The sequence below is a fragment of the Sorex araneus genome, chromosome 1, assembly GCF_027595985.1.
Source record: "Sorex araneus isolate mSorAra2 chromosome 1, mSorAra2.pri, whole genome shotgun sequence".
Classification (NCBI taxonomy): domain Eukaryota; kingdom Metazoa; phylum Chordata; class Mammalia; order Eulipotyphla; family Soricidae; genus Sorex; species Sorex araneus.
Window position 1 is genome coordinate 76,875,812 of NC_073302.1, and position 26,028 is coordinate 76,901,839.

Sequence of the window (26,028 nt, forward strand, 5' to 3'; positions counted from 1 at the left end):
GTAATATCTCCATTCGTCCTAGCCCTGAGATTTTAGAAGTCTCTCTCTACACGTCTTTCCCAACGATGCCGCATTGGAGGCTCTTTCAGGGTCAGGGGAATGAGACCCAGCTTGTTACTGGTTTTGGTATGAATACACCATGGGGAGTTTGCAAGGCTCTCCTATGTGGGCAGGAAACTCTTGGTAGCTTGCCAGTTTCCCCCAGAGGGATAAATGGGCTATAAGATGTCTTCGTGGCTGTGCGGTTTCAGGATCTTGCTTTTAAGTCTCTGGATGTTGGCCGTTGATGGGATCACACGGCGCTGGGGGCAGACCCTGGGTATGACTGCCTAGCTACTGGAAAATGGGAAATCTGGGCGGAAGAGGCCCATTTCCAATCCGAGCAGGCTTGGAGGTCTCTGCCCCAGGTCCCACACACCTGGGTTCCTCTGCTGGTACCTTCATGCGTGAGGCTTGTCTGAACGTGTGGAGAGGGGCCTTGAGCATGGCTGTGGCTAGGCTCTGGAGGTCTTCAGCTGCTGGGAGCTCTGCTCAGGGTGGGAAGGGAAGCTGGAGCCAATCCCCTATGAGGGGCCCCGGCGAAGACAGCCAGGCATGAGGGCAAGAGACTCTCTGTGTTGCTCTCTTCCGGGAGCCAACAAATGCCTTGCAAAATTTATTCCATACATTGGAAGGTGATTCCTCTTTAAATAGCCCAAGGCAACTCAACCCAGCAGCTGAATGTGAATTGGAATTAATTGAGGAAATTATTAACAAGGCTTAACTAGATAGAATAGATGCTTCAGAAAATTTAAATCTCATAGTGCTGCATACCTCACACTCTCCCACTGGGATTTTGGTACAAGAAACTAATGAAGTGGAATGGAATTTTTTACGTAACAATTCTACCAAACAATTGATCACATATATGTATAAAATATCTCAGATAATTCTCAAAGGAAGAAAAAGAACTAGGCAATTGATTGGGAATGATCCTGCTGAAATTATTGTGCCATAGACCAATGAGCAAATTCAAGCGTTATGGGAAGTTGATGAAGACTGAAAAATAACCTGCACTAATTATTTGGGTAAAATTCATAACAGTTTTTCTAAATGAAAGATGTTTCAATTTCTTAAATTTAATAATTGGATTTGGCCTAGCATTATAAAAACTGAACCTACTGAATCAGCAGTTACATTTTTTACAGATGCCAGCAAAGAAGGAAAGGCTGCTTATGCTGATATGCAACATGATAAACTCTTACAAACTTCATATAATTTGGTTCAAAAGAATGAATCATTTGAAATTCTTTCCCTTTTACAAGATTACCCTGAACCAGTTAATATTATTACAGATTCTCAGTATGCAGCATGGACTGTTAATCATTTACTCACTGTTGCATTGCCTTTACGTGACTCTGAGCTTACCTCCGTGTTTAAAGACTTAGAGCAAATCTTAAGAGATGATAAGCACCATTATATATTACTCATATAATGGCTCATACAGGCCTTCCTGGCCCTTTAGCTCAAAGTAATGACAGAGCTGATAAGTTGGTTGCTTTAGCAATGACCGCTTAGAATTCTTACAATTTGCATCACCAGAATGCCAATGCTTTAAAAATTAAATTTGCTCTTACTTGGAGGCCAGCTAATGCCAGTATTAGGCCATGTCCCATTTGTCAGGTAATCAACACACCTCATATGCCTCTGAGAACTAATCCTCATAGCCTGACAACTAATGATATTTGGTAAATGGCAAATGGATGTAACTATTGTTCCTGCTTTCAGCAAGCTAAAGTATGTTCATCAAACTATTGACACTTATTCTCATTTCCGGTGGGCCACTGCATTATCTTCAGAAAAGACAGGAGCAGTGACTACTCATTTGTTAGAAGCTTTCACTATTATGGGCATTCCAAAAATTATTACAACAGATAATGCATTTGCCTACACTTCAGCAAAAATGCGTGTTTTTTATTCTGCCTATGCTGTTAATCATATTACAGGAATTCCTTATAACAGTGCAGGACAAGCTATTATTGAAAGATCAAATCATTCACTTAAAGAAATGCTCCACAAATATATGCAAATTTCATGACTTCATCTTTTCTAACAGCTGCATAGTATTCCATTGGGTAGATGTACCAAAGTTTCTTTAACCAGTCATCTGTTTTTGGGCACTCCATTTTTTTCCAGAATGTGGCTATTGTAAATAGTGCTGCAATGAACATACAAATGCAGATGTCATTTCTACTATACCATTTTGGCTCTCTGGAATATATTCCTAGGAGTAGTGTTGCTGGGTCAAATGGGAGCTCAATTTCTAATTTTTTGAGAATTGTCCATATTGTTTTCCAAAAAGGCTGAACTAGTCGGCATTCCCATTAACAATGAAGGAGAGTCCCTTTCTCCCCACACCTGCACCAACACCCATTGCATTTGTTCTTTTGGATGTGGGCCAGTCTCTGTGGTGTGAAATGATATCTCATTGTTTTTATCTGCATCTCCCTGATGATTAGTGGTGTAGAGCATTTTCTCATGTGTCTTTTAGCCATTTGGATTTCTTCTTTGAGAAAATTTCTGTTCATTTCCATCCCCCATTTTCTGATGGGGTTGGATGTTTTCTTCTTGTAGAGTTCAAGCAGTGCCTTATATATCCTTGATATCAACCCCTTATCAGATGGGTATTGGGTGAATATCCTTTCCCATTCTGCAGACTGTCTTTGTATTTTGGTCACTGTTTCTTTTGAGTGCAGAAGCTTCTTAGTTTAAGATAGTCCCATTTGTTTATCTCTGTTTTCACTTGCTTGGCCAGTGGTGCGTCATCTTTGAAAATACCTTTAGCTTCAATGTCTTGGAGGGTTTTATCTACCTTGTCTTTCATGTACCTTATGGATTCTGGCCTGATGTTGAGATCTTTAATCCACTTTGACCTGTCTTTTGTACATGGTGTTAGGTAGAGATCTGAGCCCATTTTTTTTGCATGTAGCTGTCCAGTTTTGCCAGCACCATTTGTTAAAGAGGCTTTCCTTGCTCCAATTCACATTTCTTGCTCCCTTATCAAAGATTAGATAATCATATATTTGAGAGTGTGTATCAGGATATTCAACCCTGTTCCATAGGTCTGCAGCTCTGCCTTTGTTCCAGTCCCATGCTGTTTTATTACCACTTTGTCATAGAGATTGAGGCTGGGGAGGATGATTCTTCCCATATTCTACACCAAGTAGAGGATGTTAGGAGGACCCATTCGGTTGAAAGGTGCAAGCTGAAAGTAGACTATAGACTGAACATGAAGGTCACTCAATACCTCTATTGCAAACTACAACACCCAAAAGGAGAAAGAACAAAAGGGAATGCCCTGCTGCAGAGGCAGGGTGGGTGATGGGGGATGGGGTGGGGGTGATGAGAGGGATACTGGGATCATTGGTGGAGGAGAATGAGCACTGGTTGAGGGATAGGTAAACAATCACTGTATGACTGAAATGCAAACACGAAAGTTTGTAAGTTTGTAAAACTGTACCTCACATTGATTCACCAATAAAATTTTTTTTTTTAAAAAAAGAAATGCTCCTCAAAAGAATGCCACAGAGGGGGGGTGGGGTGGGGTGGGGGGTAGGGTGGAGATGGTGGGAGGGTTACTGGGATTATTGGTGGTGGAAAATGGGCAGTGATGGAGGGATGGGTACTCGATCATTGTGTGACTGGAAGCACGGAAGTTTGTAACTCTGAAATTGTACCTCACAGTGATCCACTAATTATAAAAAATAAAAATTAGAAAAAAAGAAATGCTCCTTAAACAGAAAGGGAGAATGTATATGGACTCTCCTAGACAGCAAATATTCAGAGCATTGTTTACTTTAAATTTTTTGAACCATTCTGATAACATAACTCCTACAGAAAAACATTGGTAATTCCAAACTAACCCCCAAATAGTCTCTAATATAATTAAAAATAACTCAGAAAAGGTTCAGAAACATAAAGTTCTTTATAAATATCCAGTTTTGGGAAATTGGATGCCAAGTCAAGTAGAAAGGTGGGGGTGAGGTTTTGCTTTTGCTTCTACAGATAAAGAATGCTTCTGGTGCCCTACCAAAAGACTTAAACTTCTCCATGAATCCCACCAATGGAGACTGATACAATGGCTGCAAAAAAGAATGAAAAGACTCCAGACCAGTCATCAGAATTTGGAACAAAACACACCCTCTCAACGCAGAAGTCTTCTGACAACACAGCGAACAGCGATTCCAACATGGAGAACCATCAAAGCCCTGATTAACTGTGCGGATAAGGTATTGCACAACACCAACTCCCAGAAAACTCCTTAAGTTCTATTTTTAGCTACCATATCTCTTCTGTAATCACAGGTAAGTGCCTCTCCTCAAAATTTAACATATTGGGCTTACATTCCTAACCTCCCTTTACTAAGAGGAGAGTCCTGGCAGAATGCAGTGATACCTGTTTATAATAATGAAACCTCTTGGCTGCCTGGCCCATATGGCAATCGTGGGCCACTAAAACCTGAGGAAGAAGAAACAATTTTTTCTGAATATGAGACAGGAATTGAGGTAATGCTTATTTGCATTGTAGCAGAAAACTATTGTTTACAATTAACTAATCAGGTTTGGCTGACATCATATTTCCTCAATAATAAGCTTGGGCAATGTAGACTTAATACTTTCATCCACAGGCTTCAGCTCTTTTGGATTGGCAACTAATATATCCATTCCAAATATACCTCCATGCAGACTGGAGGAAGTACAAAACTTATATCATTGGGCCTCTTGGCTAAATTGTAGAGAACTGGTTGCAAACATTTATATTGATGATTCTCTTAAAATTATAGACTGGAGTCCTAAAAGTAGGGCAATTCAGAAGGACAAGAGAGGCATAAAAAAAGCCTAAAATGGTAATTCAAAGGTGATCAATATATGGATATTGTATCACAAGACACTATATATTGGGAAAATGAGGGACTTGACCCTCCAGCAGGATTAGCAAAACAAATTCATCTCCAGAAAATTGGCTCTGCTTTATATAAACCTGCATCTTGGGAGGGTGGCCAAACTAAGAATGGCACTGTTGATGTGATGTATTTCAACAGAAATTTAACCCACCCTGTGTTAGCTTGTGTCCTTCTCCTTGTGTGATCTTAAAAGGAAAAATTAATTGGGATAAATATGAAGGAGTTATTTTCTGCAGACAGTGTACCATGCATACTTGTATTAACCCCTGTATGAGACTCCTCCAGGGTGAAAGTTTTTATTTCCTGAGAGCCTGAATAGATGTCTGGATGCCGGTGACTCTCCATCGACCATGGGAGGAGAATTTGACTGCAGGAGTGCTTTGTTAACTACTCGTCCATCTCTCTTGATGAACCAAGAGGTTCCTGGGTCTGCTTATGGCTGCTATCCTGGGGATCATCGCAATGACAGTAATGGCAGCGGTGGCAGGCATGGCTCTGAAGCAAGGGACACAGACTGCAGAATTTGCCCAGGAGTGGCACGAGAACTCTGAGAAATTATGGACTGCCCAAAGGCAAATTGACTCTGAACTCCAGGACGAACTGGCTGAATTTACTCAAACTGTTACTTTACTTGGAGACCAATTGGCTAGTCTCCGCCGACAACTGTCTTTAAAATGTGATTGGAATACTACTTCATTTTGTATAACACCTGTACTATATAATGAGACTAAATTTACCTGGGATAAGGTTAAAAAACACTTGTTAATGCATACAAATATCACATCTAGAATATTAGAACTCCAAAGTAAGATTCATGGTACATTTAAAGATCATCTCCTTACTCTGGGGTCTCCAGAAGTATGGCAAGGAATTTCTGATGGTTTAAGTTCACTCAACCCTATGACCAGCATTAAGGGATTGCTGGGAGGATCTGTGGGAATGGTGATCTGTGGGAATGCTCTTGTGACTGGCCTCTTTATGCCTGGTCTTTTATTTTAAGTTTAAGAGGTACAAAGTTGAGACCCAACAAAGACAGGCAGCTCAAGTTGTTATGATGACTAAAATCCATTGTAAACAAAAAGGGGGAGATGTTGGTACCCAAATAGACTGTTAGGATGAGCCTGTGAGACTGACCGCAAGCAGGCAGAAAGACAGGCCCCATGACACACGAGCCATGACTCGTGTGTCTGGACTGGTCTGGACAGGGTTAACATCTCTTCTTTTTGCTGCCTTTTAGCTCTTAGTATTATATAGAAGCGATCTTCCCTTTCTCACAGATCCCTAACCCAACCCAGCTTTGGAATGCAGACATTCTCTCACACCCCCTTATCACTCCAGGTGCAAGGGGCTGTAGCTCATGGTGCTGGGCTGCTTGGCCTTGCATTCCTCCTTGGAGTCTGCGACCATTGGTGACAGAACAATGTAGCCTTAATGTCTTGATGTCCCTCCTGTAACTCCTTTTCCGTTAATGCTTTTTTTGTACTGAGTGCATTAGATGTGTGTACGTAGGACAGAAAATAAAAGAGGCTGTGGGGCGCTTCTTCTTCACATCGCTGCCAGACAAGAGCAAGGAGCCTCTCCAGCAAATCTCATTTCTCTCGCGCCTCTTATCTCAGTGTCCCTTACCAAAAGAATATTCCTACAACATGTTCTATTGTTTTTCCTGATCAACTGAACATCTTTATCATTGTTACTGTGAAGTCCTCATTTGAGATCTAGTGGAGATGATGGGTATGCACAGACTTTCCTGAGCTTTCCCTATTAATTTTGGTGAATCCTCCACTTTTTCATTGTGTCTGCTGTGCTGTGAGGGCTAGAGGTGAGGGTATAGTTTTGTGCAGGCCTGAGTGGCACCTAATTGGTTCCCATTCACCAATTCTACAAAGCACTTTGGGAAATGGGTTTATGTTTGCAGTATCAACTAGCAATGCAGACTCCAAGCAGTTTTTGCCCCCTCACCCTGGCCTCATGGTTGTAGTCCTAAAGCTTGGGCACACCAAAACCAGCCTTCCTTATTCTCTGGAGCAAACTTCTCTGAGTCAGGGTACATCTTCGCTCAGATGTAGTGCTGGAAAGGGGTGTTTTGGATTAATTAATGTTGGCGCAAGGTGCCTAGCTGTAGGGGTCATCTCTGCTGCTGATACGCTATCCTTCCAGGTCAAGTCCTGCCTCTGACTGAAGCCTAGGGGTGGACAGATTTATATGGCTACAGTAGATTTTCAGCCAACTACTTTCCTAGCCACAGTTCAGCCAATTTATCTCTCTCCCCCCTGCCTGAAGGCCACGATGCAGTCAGGCTCTTATCTGTGTCTTCATTCTGTGTCTCCACAAAGGAGCTCTCAGTTGGTGTACTTTTTTCTGTAGGTTTATGGGTCATTTTGTTTTGCAGTTTGGATACAGTGTACTTTTGCATGGTATCCTTTCCAGTCATCATAGTCCCTGTATTCCATATGCTATATGTTCATGCTGCTCTGACTTAGCAACACCTTCTGCTGTCTTTCCATCCTATTGTGAATTACATAGTTTTATTCTATAGCTTCATGACGGTTTACTTACTACACAGAATTGTTGATCACCTCATGTTTGCAGTTTTTATTATTGCAGTGAACATAATACTGAAATGAGCATCTGGCTGTACATAAGTCCCACTATGAAAAGAACTCTTATGGGGTGCTTATACATTTGTGTAAGTTGGTAAGCAAACCAAAGAACAGGACAAGAGCTTTTGGTATCAGCTCTGTGTCTCACACCTCATTTCATTATTTTCATAGTTTATAAGGAAAAAGGCTTTATTTTTTCACATAAAAGGAGACAATTTTATACCAACTAGCAAAATTTCTCACCTTTCGGAGTCTTGCAAGGAGCCCTGCTATATGTTCATGCTGCTCTGATTTAGCAAGATCTTCTGCTGTCTTTCCATCCTATTAGAAAAAGATTGATTAGCCTGTGTTTTTGCAGTAGAGAGCACTGTGTTTCATAGAGCAGATCCATCTTCTGAGGTAGAAACAACCAATCCCGGTTTGATCCCCAGCACTGCATATGATTCCTGAGGACTGGGCCAGAAGGAACCCTGAGTTTACCTCCAGTAAAGGCCTAAAAAACTAAGAAAAGAAAAGAGATTTGTTCTATGAAAAAATCTTTGCACTCACATGAAGCTTGCTATTATTCTGAATTTCTTCACAATATTTATTTTTGTGGAAATATTAATCCACAGTAATATAATTGTGAATTCACAATATTATACATTTAGAAAACGCTTAGTGTTATAGATAATTTGATATTGAGATAAGGGTCCAGAGCCCATCAGGACTGCTTTGAAATTAGGGAATTTTCATATGGTTGCAGTTTCACACTAAACATCGATTCCTATTCATACATCATGAATAGGCAGATAATGACTAACATTGATCAAAATGCCCATGCTTAATCCAATGCTTTTCTTGCATTAACCCTGGAATAGTCCCTGGGGTATGGCAGGAGCACAATGGCTGTTCACTTCCTACCCAGGAAGAAATGGAGGCTTAGAGGCTGCTGTCCTGCAATTTTAGAAATTGAAAACAATTTAAAATAGAATAGTAGTAGAATTTATTTATTCATAAATGAATAAAACTAAATTTTTAGAGAAGAAAACAAAAGCACTTTGGTCCATCTTTCAATGTTTATAAGTAACAGTTAAAGTGCTACAGTTATGGAGGCCTGCAGATACACAGCTCTGTCTGACAGCACTGCTTCCTGCTCCTCAGCTAAAGATATGAACTGAGAGAGAGGGGTACCAGAAGACCGCAGTGCTCAGCCTCTGCACTATTCTCTTGTGGGCAGTTATCTTGGGCACAAATAAGACACAACTCTGCTGCCTGGTCTTGTAAGCTATTTAGTAGTATCCCTGGACATCCACTAGATGTCTTCAGACATTGGGAATGCGCCTCATGAAGGAAGTCACTTCAATTAGGACCGCCTGAAGCTGCTTTCAAAACACAGAAGGGCACTGCAGACTGACAGTTCTGCTGGCATCTCCCTCTACACTTGTAAAGTCCTTTTTGTATATACAAATGGTGGCTAGGGAAATCCTCAGTGACGAAACCTGAGGAGGTGGGAATACATGCCAGTTGAATAACTGAAGCAAGTCTGGCAAAGAAAAGCAAAGGGCAAAGACCCTTAACCAGCAAGATGAATTTGAAGACTACCAAGGGAGCTCATATGGCCAGCTCAGAGGGTGCAAGGAGGAGAAAGAACAAGAGGAGAGGGTTAGGACACTCTTTGAGGGAAGGAGGGACTGTCCTCATTCCTTCCCCCAAAACAAAACAACTTTCCTTGAGAAAGTGGAACTTGATCTATTTTATGAACTGAACCATGCAGTCTATTGTATGGTCAGTTGAGGGTAGAAGTATGAAGAATGGTCAGGAGAACATAATGAATTACACATAATCATAGCCAAGGGCAGTCCAGATCAAATGGGCAGGAAAGAGGTATATTACACCTGCTGAGGGACAATGGGAAAGAGGAGGCTACCTAGGGCTCCAGGTGAATGTTGAAAGGACATTATATCCCAGAATCCCACTGCTAAATTTCTAACTACGTTCCTGGGCACCTTGCTATAAGGCATTAAATGTCTGTCACTATGAAGTCAGAAACATGTAAGTTTACCTTATGATGAGTGTGTGTGTGTATGTGCGTGCGCATGCACACATGTGTGTGCATGATTTGTGCTCCTAGGTACAGCAGTGGAAGGAGCAGGAATAGGTCAGAAGCAAAGAGCAGCAGGTGCTGCTGTGGCGGTGCTTAGGGGACCATACGGGATGCCAGGAATTAAACCTGGGTCGGTCGCATGAAAGACAAACGCCCTACCCACTGTGCTATCACTCCAGCCCCAGTGAACATGTAAGTGCAGATGTCATTTCTACTATACTTTTTGCATCTCTGGGAATATATATTACTGAAATAGTTTCCTTCACTTCTTTAGCTTTTTGGATAAAGCTTCTAGAAAATTTAGAATGATACATGAGACATAGACTACATTTTTTGGGTCTGTCTGTCCTGAGCAAAGGAGACATGTCCTGACAGCTGCCAGAGGAAGGCTTGTCTCTCTGCACTGAGGGGCGGTCGAGAGTCATGTCTTCTGGGGCGGGTCACCTCACACGCACCAACCTCCTGGATAAGCCCCTGGACCCAGTCCCTCACTCTCCATAGGTCCTATGAAAGTTTAGAAGAAACCAGCTGCTGGCATCTTCAAAATCATGCTCAATGGTTTGTGTAGTTTGTTACTTAAACAACGACAATGAAAGGTCTATTTAAAATAATAGGTAACTAATCAGATACATAAATTTGAATAATTTTAATTCAATAAATTGAATAAATTTATTAAATCTGAATTTAATAATTAAATGAATAAGTAAAGACAATTATTTGTCTATAACGAAAAAAATTTTTCTCACAAAAATGCACATAAATACTTCTCTTGTGGAGTAACTTAACTGTGTGCCAAGACTTGATTTGAGAGGGCTTGGTAATAAAATATCAGGTCTCAGATTCCAGGAGTGTCTGTGTGGGGGCGTTCACAATAGGCAAGTTGGTGCCCCATGAGGAGCACTGGTAATTGGTGGGCCTCAAAATGTCCACAACAGGCTAAACAGCTGAGAACAGACTCACCACATGAGGGAAACTGTCTCCAAGGCAGTATTAGTAGGATCGGGGAGGTAGTTTGGGTCAGGGATTTTAGGTTCTGTGGCATATATCACTGCTGTTATAAAACTGCTTCACAGCTACTTTAACCTGAAGTGACCATAAAAAAAAAAAAAGAGAACAGCTGGCTCCCATGGGAACAGGCGTCAGGAGGGACTGGCTTGAGAACCTTGGCTTGCCACTACAGCTCCCTAGGAAATGCTTCTTACCTCAGGCTCCAGACTTTTCCAAGATTAGTGGACTTATTTTAGAACTCTGAAGGATCTCTTTAGAGAAGTACTTTGTGTCAGCAAAAGTCTAATGAGTTTCAGGAATTTTTCTCATGAGAAAATGGAATATTGAACAACCACTGAGCCCAAGGTATCGTTTTTCATAGCAGCAACAGAACGGCAACCTGATGTCATTAGTTGACATACTTTCTTCCTTTGATTCCATGAAGTATGGATCAAACGGTTTCTTCTATAAAGAGGTGTGTAGTCCAAAATGGGGAATGGGAGCAAGGGAAATGAAAAACACCTATCTACAAAATATTTTGGTAAAAAAAAAATAAGCAAAAGTTATTTTGTAGATCTCGGAAAAAAGAAACTTCAAAAAAAATTTTGTTAGGCTGGGGATGGAGTTTTTTTTTTGGCGTCACAACTGCCAGTGCTCAAGGCTCATGGGTAACTCTGGACAGTGTTCAGGAGACCATATGTAATGTTAGGGTTCAAACTGAGGTCAACTGCATGCAAAGCAAAGACCTTAATCTCTGATTATCTCTCAGCTCCAAAGTCAGACTTTCTAAACAAGAGAAAAGAGCTCTCATTAACTACGTATTCCCCTGGTCTGTGTGGGAGAATATTTATGTAGTGGAAGTGTAGGAGTAGAATCCTAATGGTTCTCTGCTTCAGGATATGGTTGCCAACTAATAGTCGCCCTGATGCTCTGGAGATGCCAGGAGCTTTTTATAGATATTCCTGCCAGAAATGTCACTCACCAAGGTCAGGGCCTCCACACTGGCACCAGTCAGACAGAGGTAGCGGACCACATCCAGAATCCCATTGTTTGCTGCAAGGTGGAGCGGCGTTCGACCATACTGAAATAAACAAAAAGATCCTTAAGTGCCCTAATTATCATTGCTGGGGGTGACGTTTACAAACTCTATCCACTGGGCTGGCATGGTATAATCATGTGGCAGCCACAGGAAAGCAGAGGGAGATGTGGCTGCTAGTCTCCAAAATCATTATAAGAGGGAGGTGAAACAAGCAGTTTTTTCAGTATTTTTCAGTATTTTTCAAGTATTTTTCAGTGAAAGAATGGAACTGTGGGACGCTTCTCATAAAATAATTAATAAAATTTCTTTCTGTGCTTACAGAGGAAGATGGGGGATGGGAGGATGAGGAGGGGATGTGGGAGCAAGTTCCAATAAGAGCTGTACTACAGATTAGATACAGGAAGGGAAAAAGAGGATTAGATCTAAATGAGGAAAAACTGCAAGGTCATGCCCATCAGTTTTATTTCTGTAGTTCCCAAGGTGTGTACCAAAGTACCCTGAGCACTGATGAAATCCACAGAAGTGACAAGGAAGAGTTTAAATTTTTTTTTTTTTTTTGCTTTTTGGGTCACACCCGGCGATGCACAGGAGTCACTCCTGGCTAATGCACTCAGGAATCACCCCCGAGTTTAAAATTTTTTGATGGGGGGCTGGAGCAATAGCACTGCGGGTAGGGCGTTTGCCTTGCACGCGGCCGACCCGGGTTCGAATCCCAGCATCCCATATGGTCCCCTGAGCACCACCAGGGGTGATTCCTGAGTGCATGAGCCAGGAATAACCCCTGTGCATCGCCAGGTGTGACCCAAAAAGCAAAAAAAAATTAAATAAATAAATAAAAAATAAATTTTTTTGATGGGACCAGCAATTTGGACACTAGGTAAACCAATAGCTTCAGGGAGTTCACACTTTAACACTAGATTACTTTCCTTTCAATGACATCAAGTCACTGGAAAAAAGCAGGTGGTGGCCTGTGGGGTAAGAAGCAGCTATCTTAAGAAAATCAGTCTAGAACAGGAATTGGGAGGTGGCATCCAATCTGAATCCAGGGCGTGAGGAATGATGTCATTCAAGAGACCTTCATTCTGTAATGTATAAATATGGTTATATGAGACTGAAGTTTAAATTTTTGTTTTATTTTTTCTTTTGTTGATATTTTAAGAGGGAGCAATAGCACAGTGGGTAGGGCATTTGCCTTGCACATGGCTAACCCAGGTTTGATTCCTACATCCTTCTTGGAGAGCCCGGCAAGCTACCGAGAGTATCCCGCCCACACGGCAGAGCCTGGCAAGCTATCCGTGGTGTATTCGATATGCCAAAAACAGTAACAAGAAGTCTCACAATGGAGACATTACTAGTGCCCACTTGAGCAAATCGATGAACAATGGGACGACAGTGCCACAGTGCTACAATGGTATTTTAAAAATACAACAAAACGAACTATCAGTGAAAAATAAGAAAATTCATACAACTACACATGAAAAAATATGTAGCATAATCACATTACTTACAGCCTTTGCTCTTTTTACTAATTTGAACTGCCTTCAAATTCCTATTCATTTGCCAAAATGAATATGGATACAAAAAATAATTTTGCTAAAATTTCCCAGTTTGAATTTTGAAAGAAAGGAAAAAATTATCATGAAATGAACTGTGTCTTTCCATCCTCATCTTAGTTTGCTTTTTAGGTGCAATGACATAATTTAGATTCCAAGAGCTAAATGCATTGCAGACAGTTACTATGTTAACATTCTCACTTTATTCTATTGGTTCTTTCTAACAACCTCTCATGGTAGCATATTGTCTACAATTGATAGAATTTATATGTAGAAAAAACATGATCTTAGACTTAGTTGCTCATAGTCACACAGCTAGAAATTTCACAGGTGTAAAAATTACAATTCATTGATTTTACTCGAGTGGGCACCAGTAACATCTCTATTACTCCCAGCTCTGAGATTTTAGTAGCCTCTCCTTATTCATCTTTCCCAGTGATTGGAGGCTCTTTCAGGGTCATGGGAATGAGACCTATCGTCACTATTCACAAATGATAAACCATCAACTAAACTTTTGTTTTCTTTTAATTTGTCTGTATTATTTTTCCACCAGCTACCAAGTTTTAAGGACATTACATTACTGAATAATAATTGTTAAAAAATAAAAAATAAAATCCAGGGGTAAGGTACTTGCCTTGAAGGCAGTTGACCCCGGTTCAATCCCTAGCAGCAAAAATGGCACTCTGCGCACTACCAAAACTGATTCATGAGCACAGAGCAAGGAACAGTCCCTGAGCACTGAGTGCATGCTCCTCACCCCAAAAAGTTTAAAATAATAAAAGTGCTAGGTATTTCTTTTGTCCTAAGAGTGCCATAAAAACTTGACTGAAACAAATATTGTAAACTAAGAAAAGTACAGTTCCTCTGTTCTATGCTGTGTTTATAAGTGTAAGTTTAAAAGATGTTAAGAAGCCTCAATTAGAAAATATTATTTCAAATATCCAAACAATATAGAAGGATTTCTAGTAGAAAATAAAAATCTTCCTCTCCTATTCTCTCTCCTAAGATCCCCTACTCAGATGGATCCTTGCTGAGCATTTTGGTTCATTGCTTTTCAAGCATTTAGCTGAGAGATAATCTGAAAAGCCAATAAAATCATATTCCATTTTCAATTCTATCAATTGTTTTATTTATCTAATAAATTGAAATGCTTGTTCACATATATAACAAACCTATTCTTTTGAATATATGAATATTTACAATATGATAAATCACAATTTATTTATCTGATACTGAGGACTTACAGTCCTTTTAGTTCTTTACTATTATAAATAATGCTGTAGTATCCATATGTATTTCTGCTTATAGAACTATAAACTGCTTGGGTGATTAAGAAAAAGATAAAGGGTTGATATCAAGGGTATATAAAGCACCGGTTGAACTCTACAAGAAGAAAACATCCAACCCCATTAGAAAATGGTCCGAAGAAATGAACAGAAACTTTTCCAAGGAGGAGATACAAATGGCCAAAAGGCACATGAAAAAATGCTCTGCATCACTAATCATCAGGGACATGCAGATCAAAACAACCATGAGATGCCACCTCACACCACAGAGAATGGCACACATCCAAAAGAACAAAAGCAACTGCTGTTGGAGAGGATGTGGGGAGAAAGGGACCCTTCTACACTGCTGGTGGGAATGCCGACTGATCCAGCCCCTTTGGAAAACAATATGGACGCTTCTCAAAAAATTAGAAATTGAGGTTCCATTTGATCCAGCAATACCACTTCTGGGAATATATACTGGAGAAACAAAAAAGTATAGTCGAAATGACATCTGCACTTATATGTTCATCACAGCACTGTTTACAATAGCCAGAATCTGGAAAAAAACCAAGTGCCCGAGAACAGATGACTGGTTAAAGAAACTTTGGTGCATCTACACAATGGAATACTATGCTGCTGTTAGAAAAGATGAGGTCATGAACTTTGCATATAAGTGGATCAACACGGAAAGTATCATGCTAAGTGAAATGAGCAAGAGGGGGACAGACATAGAAAGACTGCACTCATCTGTGGAATGTAAAATAACAGAGTAGGAGACTAATACCCAAGAATAGTATATAATACCAGGAGGTTGGCTCCATAGCTTGGAAGCTGGCCTCACACGCGTTGGGGAAATTCATCGCAGATAGAGAAGGGAATACCAAGTAAAATGTGATTGGAGATCCCGTGCGGGAAGGGAGATGCATGCTGAAAGTAGACTAGAGACTGAACATGATGACCACTCAATACCACTATTGCAAACCACAACACCCAAAAGGAGAGAGAGAGAACAAATTGGAATGCCCTGCCACAGAGGTGGAGTGGAGTAAGGGGGATGGGACTGGGGGGTGGGAGGGATACTGGGTTCATTGGTGGTGGAGAATGGACACTGGTGGAGAGATGGGCTCTCAAACATTGCATGAGGGAAAAACAAGCACAAAAATGCGTGAATCTGTAACTGTACCCTCACTGTGACTCAGTAATTAAAAAATAAGTAAATTTAAAAAAATAAAAAAAGAAAAAGAATGTACATTTTCATAAGGCAATGGAAAGAAGTGATGAAGAAAATAACAAGGCTATTTAAAAGTTCAACAGAGCCAATTTTTGCTAGAACAAAACTCCTTAGGATTAGATTAGGATATTTTACCTTCGAAACATATACCTATTTTTAGTTGCATTTTCTCTTCCTCCTCTCCCCAGTTTACCCTCTTCATGTTATGTATACCTGGAGCCTGCAACAGGGGCATCCAGGTACCCCTAAATGCATACTCCTCATCTGTCAGTGTCTTGATCATTTAAAATGTTCACCTCTGAAAAACTCTCCCTGGTTTTTGTAATGTCCAACATTTGTTTTCCTAAAGCTGCCTTTCAGCCCTGGCAGTGACTACACCATCATCATCATCATCATCATCATCATCATCATCATCATCATCATCATCATCATCATCATCATTCCGCTGATCGTCGAATTTCTCGAGTGGTCTCAGTAACGTCTCCATTCGTCTTAGCCCTGAGATTTTAGAAGCCTCTCCTTACTCATCCTTCCCAATGATGCCGCCTCATTGGAGGCTCTTTCAGGGTCAGGGGAATGAGACCCAGCATAGTTACTGGTTTTGGCATATGAATACGCCATGGGGAGTTTGCGAAGCTCTCCAATGTGGGCAGGAAACTCTAGGTAGCTTGCTGGTTCTCCCAAAGGGAGAAGAGGCTATAAGATATTTTCTCGGCTGTTCAGTTCTGGGAGCTTGCTTTTAAGTCTCTGGATGTTGGCCGTTGATGGGTTGATGGGATTACAGGGTGCCGGGGGCAGTCCCTGGGTATGACCGCCTAGCTACTGGAAAATGGGAAATCTGAGTGGAAGAGGCCCAGGCCCGATCCAAGCAGGCTTGGAGGTCTCAGCCCCGGGTCCCACACACCTGGGTTCCTCTGCCGGTACCTTCATGCATGAGGCTTGTACGAACATGTGGAGAGGGGCATTGAGCGTGGCTGTGGCTAGGCTCTGGAGGTCTTCAGCTGCCAGGAGCTCTGCTAGGGTCGAGGAGGGAAGCTGGAGCCCATCCCCTCTGAGGGGCCTGGGGGAAGACAGCCAGGCACAGGGGCCAGAGACTCTCTGCACCATAGGATTCCATTACACTGAAAGGCCATTGTTTTTGCCTGAAAGGAATCTGAGGTGCAGGACTGTGGTTTGGGGCAGAGCACCTAATTTGCATATGTGAGGCAATGACTGATTCTTGGAGCTGCTCTTATTGCCCAAAGAGTTACTCCAGTGCCACACAGGCTGTTACAAGCACAGCAACCAGGGTGACACCATGGACACTACAACAACAACAGCGACAAAGGGAAGGAAAAATAAGGAGAGAGCCACACCCAGGACTCATAGCTGCCACCATATTAGCTTATCTACTGGCCCTGCTCCAAATCATTATGAACAATTTTGTAAACCACAGTGTTTAAAAAAAGTGAAAAAAAAATGAGAATTTTTTTCAGCAAAGCACTATAACTCCACCTCTTCCATTACAGCCAGAGCTGGGACACTCATTTTCCTATTTCTAGACTTGGGGGAGCTAGTCTACTGCTCCAAAGAGAATTAATTCATAATTACACTGATCCTTGGCTGAGACCTGCAGGGAGATCTCAGAAGAGTGTCAGGGAAAGCCTCCAATACTTGGAAGCAGAAAAAGAACACTGATAAATAAAAAATGATAAAAAAAAAAAAACTGGATCAAAGAGGAATCATGGAAGAAATAAAGACTTTTTGAAACTAATGAGAATGAAGATACAAGCTAACATAGGATCTATGGGATATGACAAAAACTATACTAAGGGGGAAAGTCATAGCAATGCAGGAAAGGAGCAAAAGCCCAATTCAATAAATAAATCTACATCTCAACAATCTGGAAAAAAGACAATAAATAAACCTCCCAAGTGGTAGAAGGAAATAAAAACTAGAGAAGATGTTAGTAATAGAAAATAAAATTTTTATTTTAAAGAAATCAATGAAACCAGGAGCTGATTCTACAGAGAATAAACAAGACACAACTGGAGAGATAATACAGTGCTTGCCTTTCATGAGGCCTACTTGAATTGATCACCAGCATCCTCTATGGTCCCCTGATCACCTTCAGGAGTAATTCCTCAGAGTAGAGCCAGAGGTTATTACCTCTGAACAATGCCAAGTGTGCTCCAAAAACTGGAGAGAAAAAAACCCAAGGCAGACAAATCTTTAGCTAGATTCAAGAGGGAAAAAAAGAACAAATGTTCAAATACATTGGATCAGAGATGAATTATATCTCCTAAGAATTAAAAATATTTTGAGGTTACTATGAACAACTTTTTTTTGCTGTTAAGCTGGAGCACCTAGAAGTGGGCAGATTCTTAGAATATTGTCATCTGCCAAAATGCAATGAGGAGGAAACAGGAAGCAGTAATTTTGAATGTTTCCCAAGATCAAAAGTCCTGGCCCAGATGGGTTCGGTGGTGAATTTTATCTAACTACCTTTTTTCTTAATCACTTCCCAAATATTGAAGAAACAGCAATTCTTCTAACATCTTCTATGAAGCTAACATTACACTGATATCTAAAGTAGATTTAGACACTTCTAACAAAGAAAAATTGAGACCAATCTCCCAAATGTATACTATGCAAAAATCCTCAAAAAGTCTTAGCAAACTGAATCCAATGGCATATCTAGCAAATAGCATACCACAATTAAGAAGGCTTCATTCTTGGGATGCAATGAAGGCTCAACATATGCAAATCAATTTATATGCCTAAAACTAATCAATAACTTTATAAATCACAGTTCTTTAATAAAAAGTAAATTTTAAAAAGTCAAAATGACAGGGCTATGGTGTCACCAGCAAGTCAACCTATACCTGTGGGGCAAGTGCATCAGCAGCCTGATGGTGCCTTTAGACTTCCAGATACCCCAAAATTGCTGCTGTGCCTTTTGCTGGATCCAACAACTTGGGACTCAGTTTACCAAGAAATTAAATGGCCAAAAGTTAGGTATGTGGGAGACACACCCACAAGCCACCTCCAACTCATCTACATAAGCTCATTTATTGGCCTTATTTCAGAGAACCATAAATCTTGAAAGAGATCAAAAGAGGCAGTTAGGGGCTGTAGCTTGGAGGTAGGCAGGAACCCATGACTGAGATCTCCAGGTCTGCTTGGATCGGGACTGGGCCTCCTCCCCCCAGGTCGCCAGTTTTCCAGTAGCATGGCAGTCACACCCACAAACTGCCCCCAGCATCATGTAATCTCATCAATGGCCAAGACCCAGAGACTATAAACTAAAGCTCTTGGAAGAGAGTGTCACAGCATCTCCTGACCCCACACCAGGGCTGTTCTCACCAAGGCACCTCGGAGTGGGGTGGGTGAGTCTCCCTCCTTGCCCCAAGCAGGGCCCTAAAGCTGAAAATCTCCAGAACCCAACTGCCACCGAGCTCAAGGCCACTCTCCATATGCTTGGACCACCTCACTCAAGACGGGATGAACCTCACTGGAGAGCGGACCAGCAGGAAAACCCAGGTATGCAGGAACCCCTGAATGAGATCTCCAAGCCTGCTTGGATCGGGATTGAGCCTCCTCCCTGCAAGTCCCCAGTTTTCCAAAAGCTTGACAGTCACACCCACAGCTGCTCCCCCGGCTATGCCATGTAATCTCATCAACAGCCAAGACCCAGGGACTATAAACTAAAACTCCCAGAAGAGAATGGCACAGAATTTCCTGGACATTATATTCTATCCGAACTGGAGCAATAGCACAGAGGGTAGGGCATTTGCCTTGCATGCAGCCGACCCGGACTTGAGTCCTCTGTCCCTTTCAGGTTTAAGTGGTGGTGAGACTGGTGTTGAAATATCGAATGTAACCAAAGTAGAGAGAGAGTATGGGGGAAACTGCCTGCCACACAGGCAGAGGAAGGGTTGGAATAGGGGTGGGGGGGATACTGGGGATTTTGGTGGTGGAAAATGTGCACTGGTGAAGGGATGGGTGTTTAATGATTGTATAACCAAAGCTCAAACATGAAAGCTTTGTAACTATATCTCACGGTGAATTAAAAAAAAGGTGTGAGGGGAAATAATAATAAAATAAAATTAACATTTGAATCAAAAAAGAAAAAGTAATATGGAGCTCATTCCTAATTCAATCAGATTAGTCAATGGCTGAATAAATAGCAGTATTCCTACATTATTTAAAAAAAAAGTCTAAATGTATGCCAAGATGTTCCCTGCTTTTTATTCACTATGGAATAAGATCCTAGAAGGAAAGATAAGGCCAAATTTAAATTTGAACAAATCACATAATAATCAGAAGGAATACTTTTCTTTTATATATATAGCACCGTTGTCCCTTTGTTCATCGATTTGCTCTAGCAGGCACCAGTAACATCTCCATTGTGAGACTCACTGTTATTGCTTTTGGCATATTGAATATGCCATGGGTAGCTTGCTAGGCTCTGCCATGTGGGTGGGATACTCTCGGTAGCTTGCCGGATTCTCCAAGAGGGATGGAGGAATTGAACCTGGGTCGGCCACGTGCAAGGCAAACACCCTACCTGCTGTGCTATCGCTTCAGTCCTTAAATATCTATCTATCTATCTATCTATCTATCTATCTATCTATCTATCTATCTATCTATCGATATATTTCCAACTGTGTTAGATGTTAAAATAGTAATTTTGCCATAATAAATTCTCCTGGTATCATGTAAGCCTGGGCACATAACAAACACGTCCTTTAATAGAAAAATTCACTGTACTTGGACAAAATAGTTGAATCATTAAAGTATAGTGCTTGCCACTCCTAATGGGAATACATGAATACCCAGCTTTTCATCCTTATTTAGTAACCAAAAATGTAGACCACAGGTTTCCACATTTATTGGGCCTACAATGCTCTTTTCGGAACAAAATCACTCAGTGTCCCTGGAAATATAAATGAACAAACAAAAGATGGCCTCTAATTACACTTGAGGCTTCTAGTTTCACCTAAGATTGTTGAGGAAGGTCAGAAGTGGGTAGCAGGGGCAAGTATCTCCCACTTTGGAGAACAATGGTCTAGATGGTGTTCAGGGAAAAGAGAAGTTCTTAGCACAATTTAGAAGTTAGCACACTCAGATAAAAAAAAAATCAATCTAAGAGTACAAATTATTTACTTTTATCTTTATTCACCCAAAACTAGCATTTCCTTGCTCTTTCCAAACTTGTTTTGCACAACCTGAGAGTATTTTATCTCTGATCATAAAACTCTCAATGCAGGAAACTTGAAAGGAGAAAGTGGTCATAGGAATGAAGTCAGACTTTATTAGGTCTCTTCCTGAAGACATATTGCTCCAGAGATGCTCTAATTTGTATCAGGTTCTTTAACTTCTGCATCATATTCCCTAATTGTATCATGTTCTATGATATACAGGAAATAAATATACATGTGTGTTTGTGTACTCATCAAAAACACTGAAATGTATTTGTTATATACATTGCATTTTCCTCCATATTCAATGTATATGTGTGTTTGATTATTATTTGTGAATATATATGATCATCAAGAACATCAAAATGTATTTAACACTTTACATTTCGTCCACATTCATCATAGCTTCCAAATGCCTTGAAATTTTCTGTGTTTGGAGAAATAAAAATGGCTTTTGTCATGTAAAGTAACTTTTGAAAAAGCACCAAAGAATAGGGGAAGATTGTCAGAAAACCAAAACTGCAATTAAAGAGAATTTCCAAGAGATGGGGTAAGGGGGTTAGGCTAAAGACTGAACTAAATTGCCAATGGCGATTGATTTTATCAGTTATGCCCATGTAATGAAGATTCCATTAAAAACCCAAATTAAAGGGCTTTAGAGGGATTTCAGGCAGGTAAATATGTGGAAATTTGAGAAAAATCATTTCCTATAGTTTGCCCCCACTGAGGGACTGTAGTGTTAGAACAGTGGGTAAGGCGCTTGCCTCAAATACGCTAACCCAGGTTTGATCCCAGGCATCCCATATAGTCCTCCATGGTTGTCAGGAGTGATCTCTGAGTGCAGACCATGAGTAAGGCCTGAGCATTATTAGGTGTGGCTCCAAACCAAACCAAACCAAACCAAACAGGAAACAAAAGGAAAAAGAAGAAAATATTTACCTCTATGCAGCTCTTCCATCTGGTTGTTCCTGAGTTACATCCTTTATAGTAAATTGGCTATCTAATGAGTACATAGGGTCACCCAGGGGTACTCAGGGTTTACTTTTGGTGGGTTTAGGGGACCTCTTTCCCTCTATCTTCCTCTCCCTCTGCCTCTCTCTCTTCCCCCTGGCCCCAACTGTCTCTTTTCCCATATTCCTTTCTTTCCCCCCTCCTCTAAGTGCTTAACCAGGCGAGTGCTTAACCAGAAGTACTTTGTAATTACAAAAAAACAGGCTGTATTGAATATTGACTTGAACAATAAAGAGATACAAAGAAGAAATTTCCACAAGGAGGTGGATCAGACATTACTGGAGTGTGCAGGGTCTTCTCACCCATGTTTACCTTGTTTGAGATATCCACATTGCAGTTCGCTTCACAGAGCGCCACCACAATGGGGACACTGCCATCTTTGCAGGCCACATGGAGCGGGGTGTTGCCGTGTCTGTCTTGGAAATCAACTGAACATCCCCGACTGATAAGAGTTTGTATGACTTCCATCTGACATCGTCTGACAGCAAGGTGAAGTGCGATGTGTCCATCCTGAAACAGACATGAAAAGATGTGAGCACTGTCCCTCAAGCATGTGAGCCTGGCCACGTTCAGGTGCCACTGAACCAAGGGGATTGAGACACAAGCCTTAAAGGATTAAAATACACACACACATTCCTGAGGATGAGGAAACACTTCATATATTCTACTCATATGAATAATTAGACTCAGCTGGACATCACCTTGATCAATCCCAACTTGGCCAATACAATCAGGTAAGACTACACTTCTGTTTGTCTCTAATTTACAGGACTTAAATAATTATTGGTACTTTACTGATCTGATTTATCAAGTGCTTTAAAAACACTCCGAAAAATATTTGCTCAGCAATGTCTACTAACTTTCTAAGTGGAAAACCTATTATTTTATTATATGCAGAGAAACTAAGGCAACAACATGAAGGATTTATTCAGGAGATAAGCATTCAAAGAAAAGGCAAATAGTAACAGCTGAGTCTTGCATCCCACACAGAACACTCTGGGCATCCCCCCAGCCCCACGCCCAAATCCCCAGTGAATGAGTTTCAAGACCTGGGAAGAGTTTGGAAACACTTCTAGAACTTATCAGATCTACAATTTCTTCATCTCAGCACAATTTATTTTTAGAATAAACATTTATATTTTATTATTGCTTTTATTGTTAAAGACACTTTATTTAAACACTGTGGTTTACAATTCTGTTCATAATACACTTGTTATGGACTTTTGATGTTCAAACACCAATCCCACCACCAAAGTGATCTGTTCTCCACCACTGTAACCACTTACCAGACCACCCTCCAAGTCGGCCTGCTTAGCACACGATAATTTATTTTATATTGCTTGTAGCAGCTAAATGGCTAAAAGAATTATTATCAAAACTACTTTGGTAGGGGCTGGAGTGATAGCGCAGTGGGTAAGGAATTTGCCTTGCATGCTGCCGACCCGGGTTCGATTCCCAGCATCCCATATGGTCCCCTGAGCACTGCCAGGGGTGATTCCTGAGTGCAGAGCCAGGAGTGACCCCTGTGCATTGCCGGGTGTGACCCAAAAAGAAAAAAAAATACTTTGGTAAAATAAAATATGTGAAAATTGTTATATCTCACCATGGGGTTGTTAAGTCCTCGCCTAAGGATTTACTAAGCTGTCACTAATCGGGTCTTCAGTATACCTACTAGTTGAGTTTAGTTGGCTTCTAATGCTACTTTCCTGTCTAATTTGGTGTGCTCCTACTGGAATTCCGGTATTGATGAATTTGGAGGAGTCACAGTCCAGACACTTTAGGATCTATCATCTGGGCCAACGAGTTGAAAAAACCCAAGCACTCCTGACACTGTAGGGTTATCCCTGTGAGCTGTAAAACCTTACTGTGTGCCGGTGGTAACTCTGACTCAGCTGAGACATAAAAACAGTCTCCAGTCTTATCAAGGCTCCCTGGAGGCAAGGCTACCTGAAGCTGAAGTCAAGAAAATAATCCACAAATGTGTAGATACAAAATAATCTACAGTGTTCCAAGTCTGACTACATATAGTAACATCAAAGCTTCATCTGAACCACAAGTTCACAATAAAAACAGATCATGCTGTGCTGGGAAGACAACTCAAGTGTTACAGCCTATGTCCAGCATGCAGGACGCCTGACGCCCTGGCCTCTGGCACCACTGGCCCACACGGTCACACAGTTAGGACTGATAAATCATTAAGTATTGGACGTGGACCTGAGTCCCCACTCCCACCATCACACACCAGTGTTTAATTTTTAAAAGTGATAATATGCTGGATTTGTTCAATTAAAAGAGGAAGAGCTGGTCTAATATTGAGATAGTCAGAGAGGGTTGCCAGTTTGGGCCCTAAATGAGGATCAATTTTGGTCCTAGTGCTATATGCAGAAAAGTATTCTAAAAAATAAATTCGATGACATCTGGTCAATTCATATATTTTGCTACATTTATAAATGAATCTAGATTCAGTTTTAATCTAGAAAAGTCCACAAAATCTTTGAAACAGTAAAGAAAAAGATAGGGCTGGAGAGATAGAACAGGGATTAAGGTGCATGTCTGGCATGCAGCTAACTCTTGTTCAGTCCCTGCTATCATTTGGTCCCACAAGGAATGTTAGGTATAGCACTGGAGGACCTCAAGCATTTCTGGGGAGCTCTGAATGATTCTGCATTCATGGATTCTCACGTGGCAAGAATCACTGGAAGTTCCCAGGCCTACTAGAACCTTTGGTATCACACCCCCCAAATATAAGAAGAAAAAGAAGAAAAAGAAAAGGATAATTATAATTTGCCACACTGAAGTTTGTTATTGTGTGTAAAGTAACTGAGGACTCCTGCAGTATCATCTGCTCCTATGTCACTTCTCAGTGAGTGTGACAAACTCACCCACAACGTACCTTATCTGAGGCATTAAGGTCAGCTCCATGTTCCACCAGACATTCCACAATGTCATGATAGCCCCTGGCAGAGGCTGTCAGGAGTGGGGTCTCTCCTTCTCGGTTTTTAATGTTCACGTTGCAGCCAGCTTCACATAGGACTTTGGCTACAGGGTAATACCCGTGCCATGCAGCACAGTGCAGGGGACTTTCTTCTTCCTACCCGGGAAGTCAAATACATAGAGGAAGAGAAAGCAATGAAAGAAAGTAGAGACACAGAGTCTCCTCCAAATTTGAGAAAATTCAAATAAAGGCAGCAGAAAGAAAACTTACATCTACTCTCCTGAAATCTGAAATAAAAGACATAGGTCTAAAATCTCCACTTCATTTGTTTCTCTCCTCAGCACTTGGCCAGAATTTGGAAGTGTTGGAAGAATTTGGGTTTCTCAGCATATGATTGAAGTCATAGGCTTGACTCTTATAAACAACAGAGACGTGGTTGGATGGATTTAAAATAAGCATACTTCTGAACAGAGGTCTTCATTTCAGCTATTTGAGACTATTACTAAAGTACTTCTCAGACATTAAGTCTAACAATCTTGATGTTTCAAGATTTCTGCCATATGTGTGATATGTAGGTGGGTCACATTAATATATTATTAATCCTTGGAGGGGATGGGCTCCAGCTTCCCTCCTCACCCTGAGCAGAGCTCCTGGTGGCAGAAGACCACTGGAACCTAGCTGCAGCCATGCTGGAGGCTCCTCTCTACACGTTCAAACAGGCCTCATGCATGAAGGTACCGGAAGAGGAACCCAGGTGTGTGTGAATCCATCAACGGCCAACATCCAGAGAGAGACTTAAAAGCAAGCTCTCAGAAGTGCGCAGCTGCAAAGCGGCCGCGTGGTATCTTTAGCCTACTTCTCTCTTTAGGAGAAATTGGCAATCTTCTGAGAGTTTCCTGCCCACATGGGACAGCCTTGCAAGCTTCCCATGGTGTATTCATATGCAAAGTCCAGTAACAAGCTGGATCTCATTCACCTGACCCTGAAGAGCTCCCAGTGCAACATCGTTAGGAGGGCCAAGTCGAAATAAACTTCTAAGATCTCAGGGAAAGGATGAAATGAGATGTTACTGAGCCTGCCCGAGAAATCGGTGATTAATGGGATATTGTGATTGTGATTGAATTCTCTAGCAAAGGTGTGACTATGCCAGAGAATTAATAATACAATGTTAAAGCTAAGCTTTAACTAGTCAA

The 26,028-nt window shown here is 41.2% G+C and overlaps 1 protein-coding gene across 2 annotated transcripts in view; it reads right to left on the minus strand.

The window, feature by feature from the left end:
* DAPK1 (death associated protein kinase 1) overlaps positions 1-26,028 on the minus strand; it is a 217,595-nt gene that overhangs the window by 34,915 nt on the left and 156,652 nt on the right. For both annotated transcript variants that reach the window (XM_055124125.1, XM_055124118.1), the window contains exons 16-19: positions 24,794-24,991; positions 22,213-22,410; positions 11,598-11,696; positions 7,786-7,863 (exon numbers count right to left, since the gene is read on the minus strand). In XM_055124125.1, coding sequence (XP_054980100.1) covers positions 7,786-7,863; positions 11,598-11,696; positions 22,213-22,410; positions 24,794-24,991 — 573 coding nt within the window. The remainder of the gene's footprint in view (positions 1-7,785; positions 7,864-11,597; positions 11,697-22,212; positions 22,411-24,793; positions 24,992-26,028) is intronic.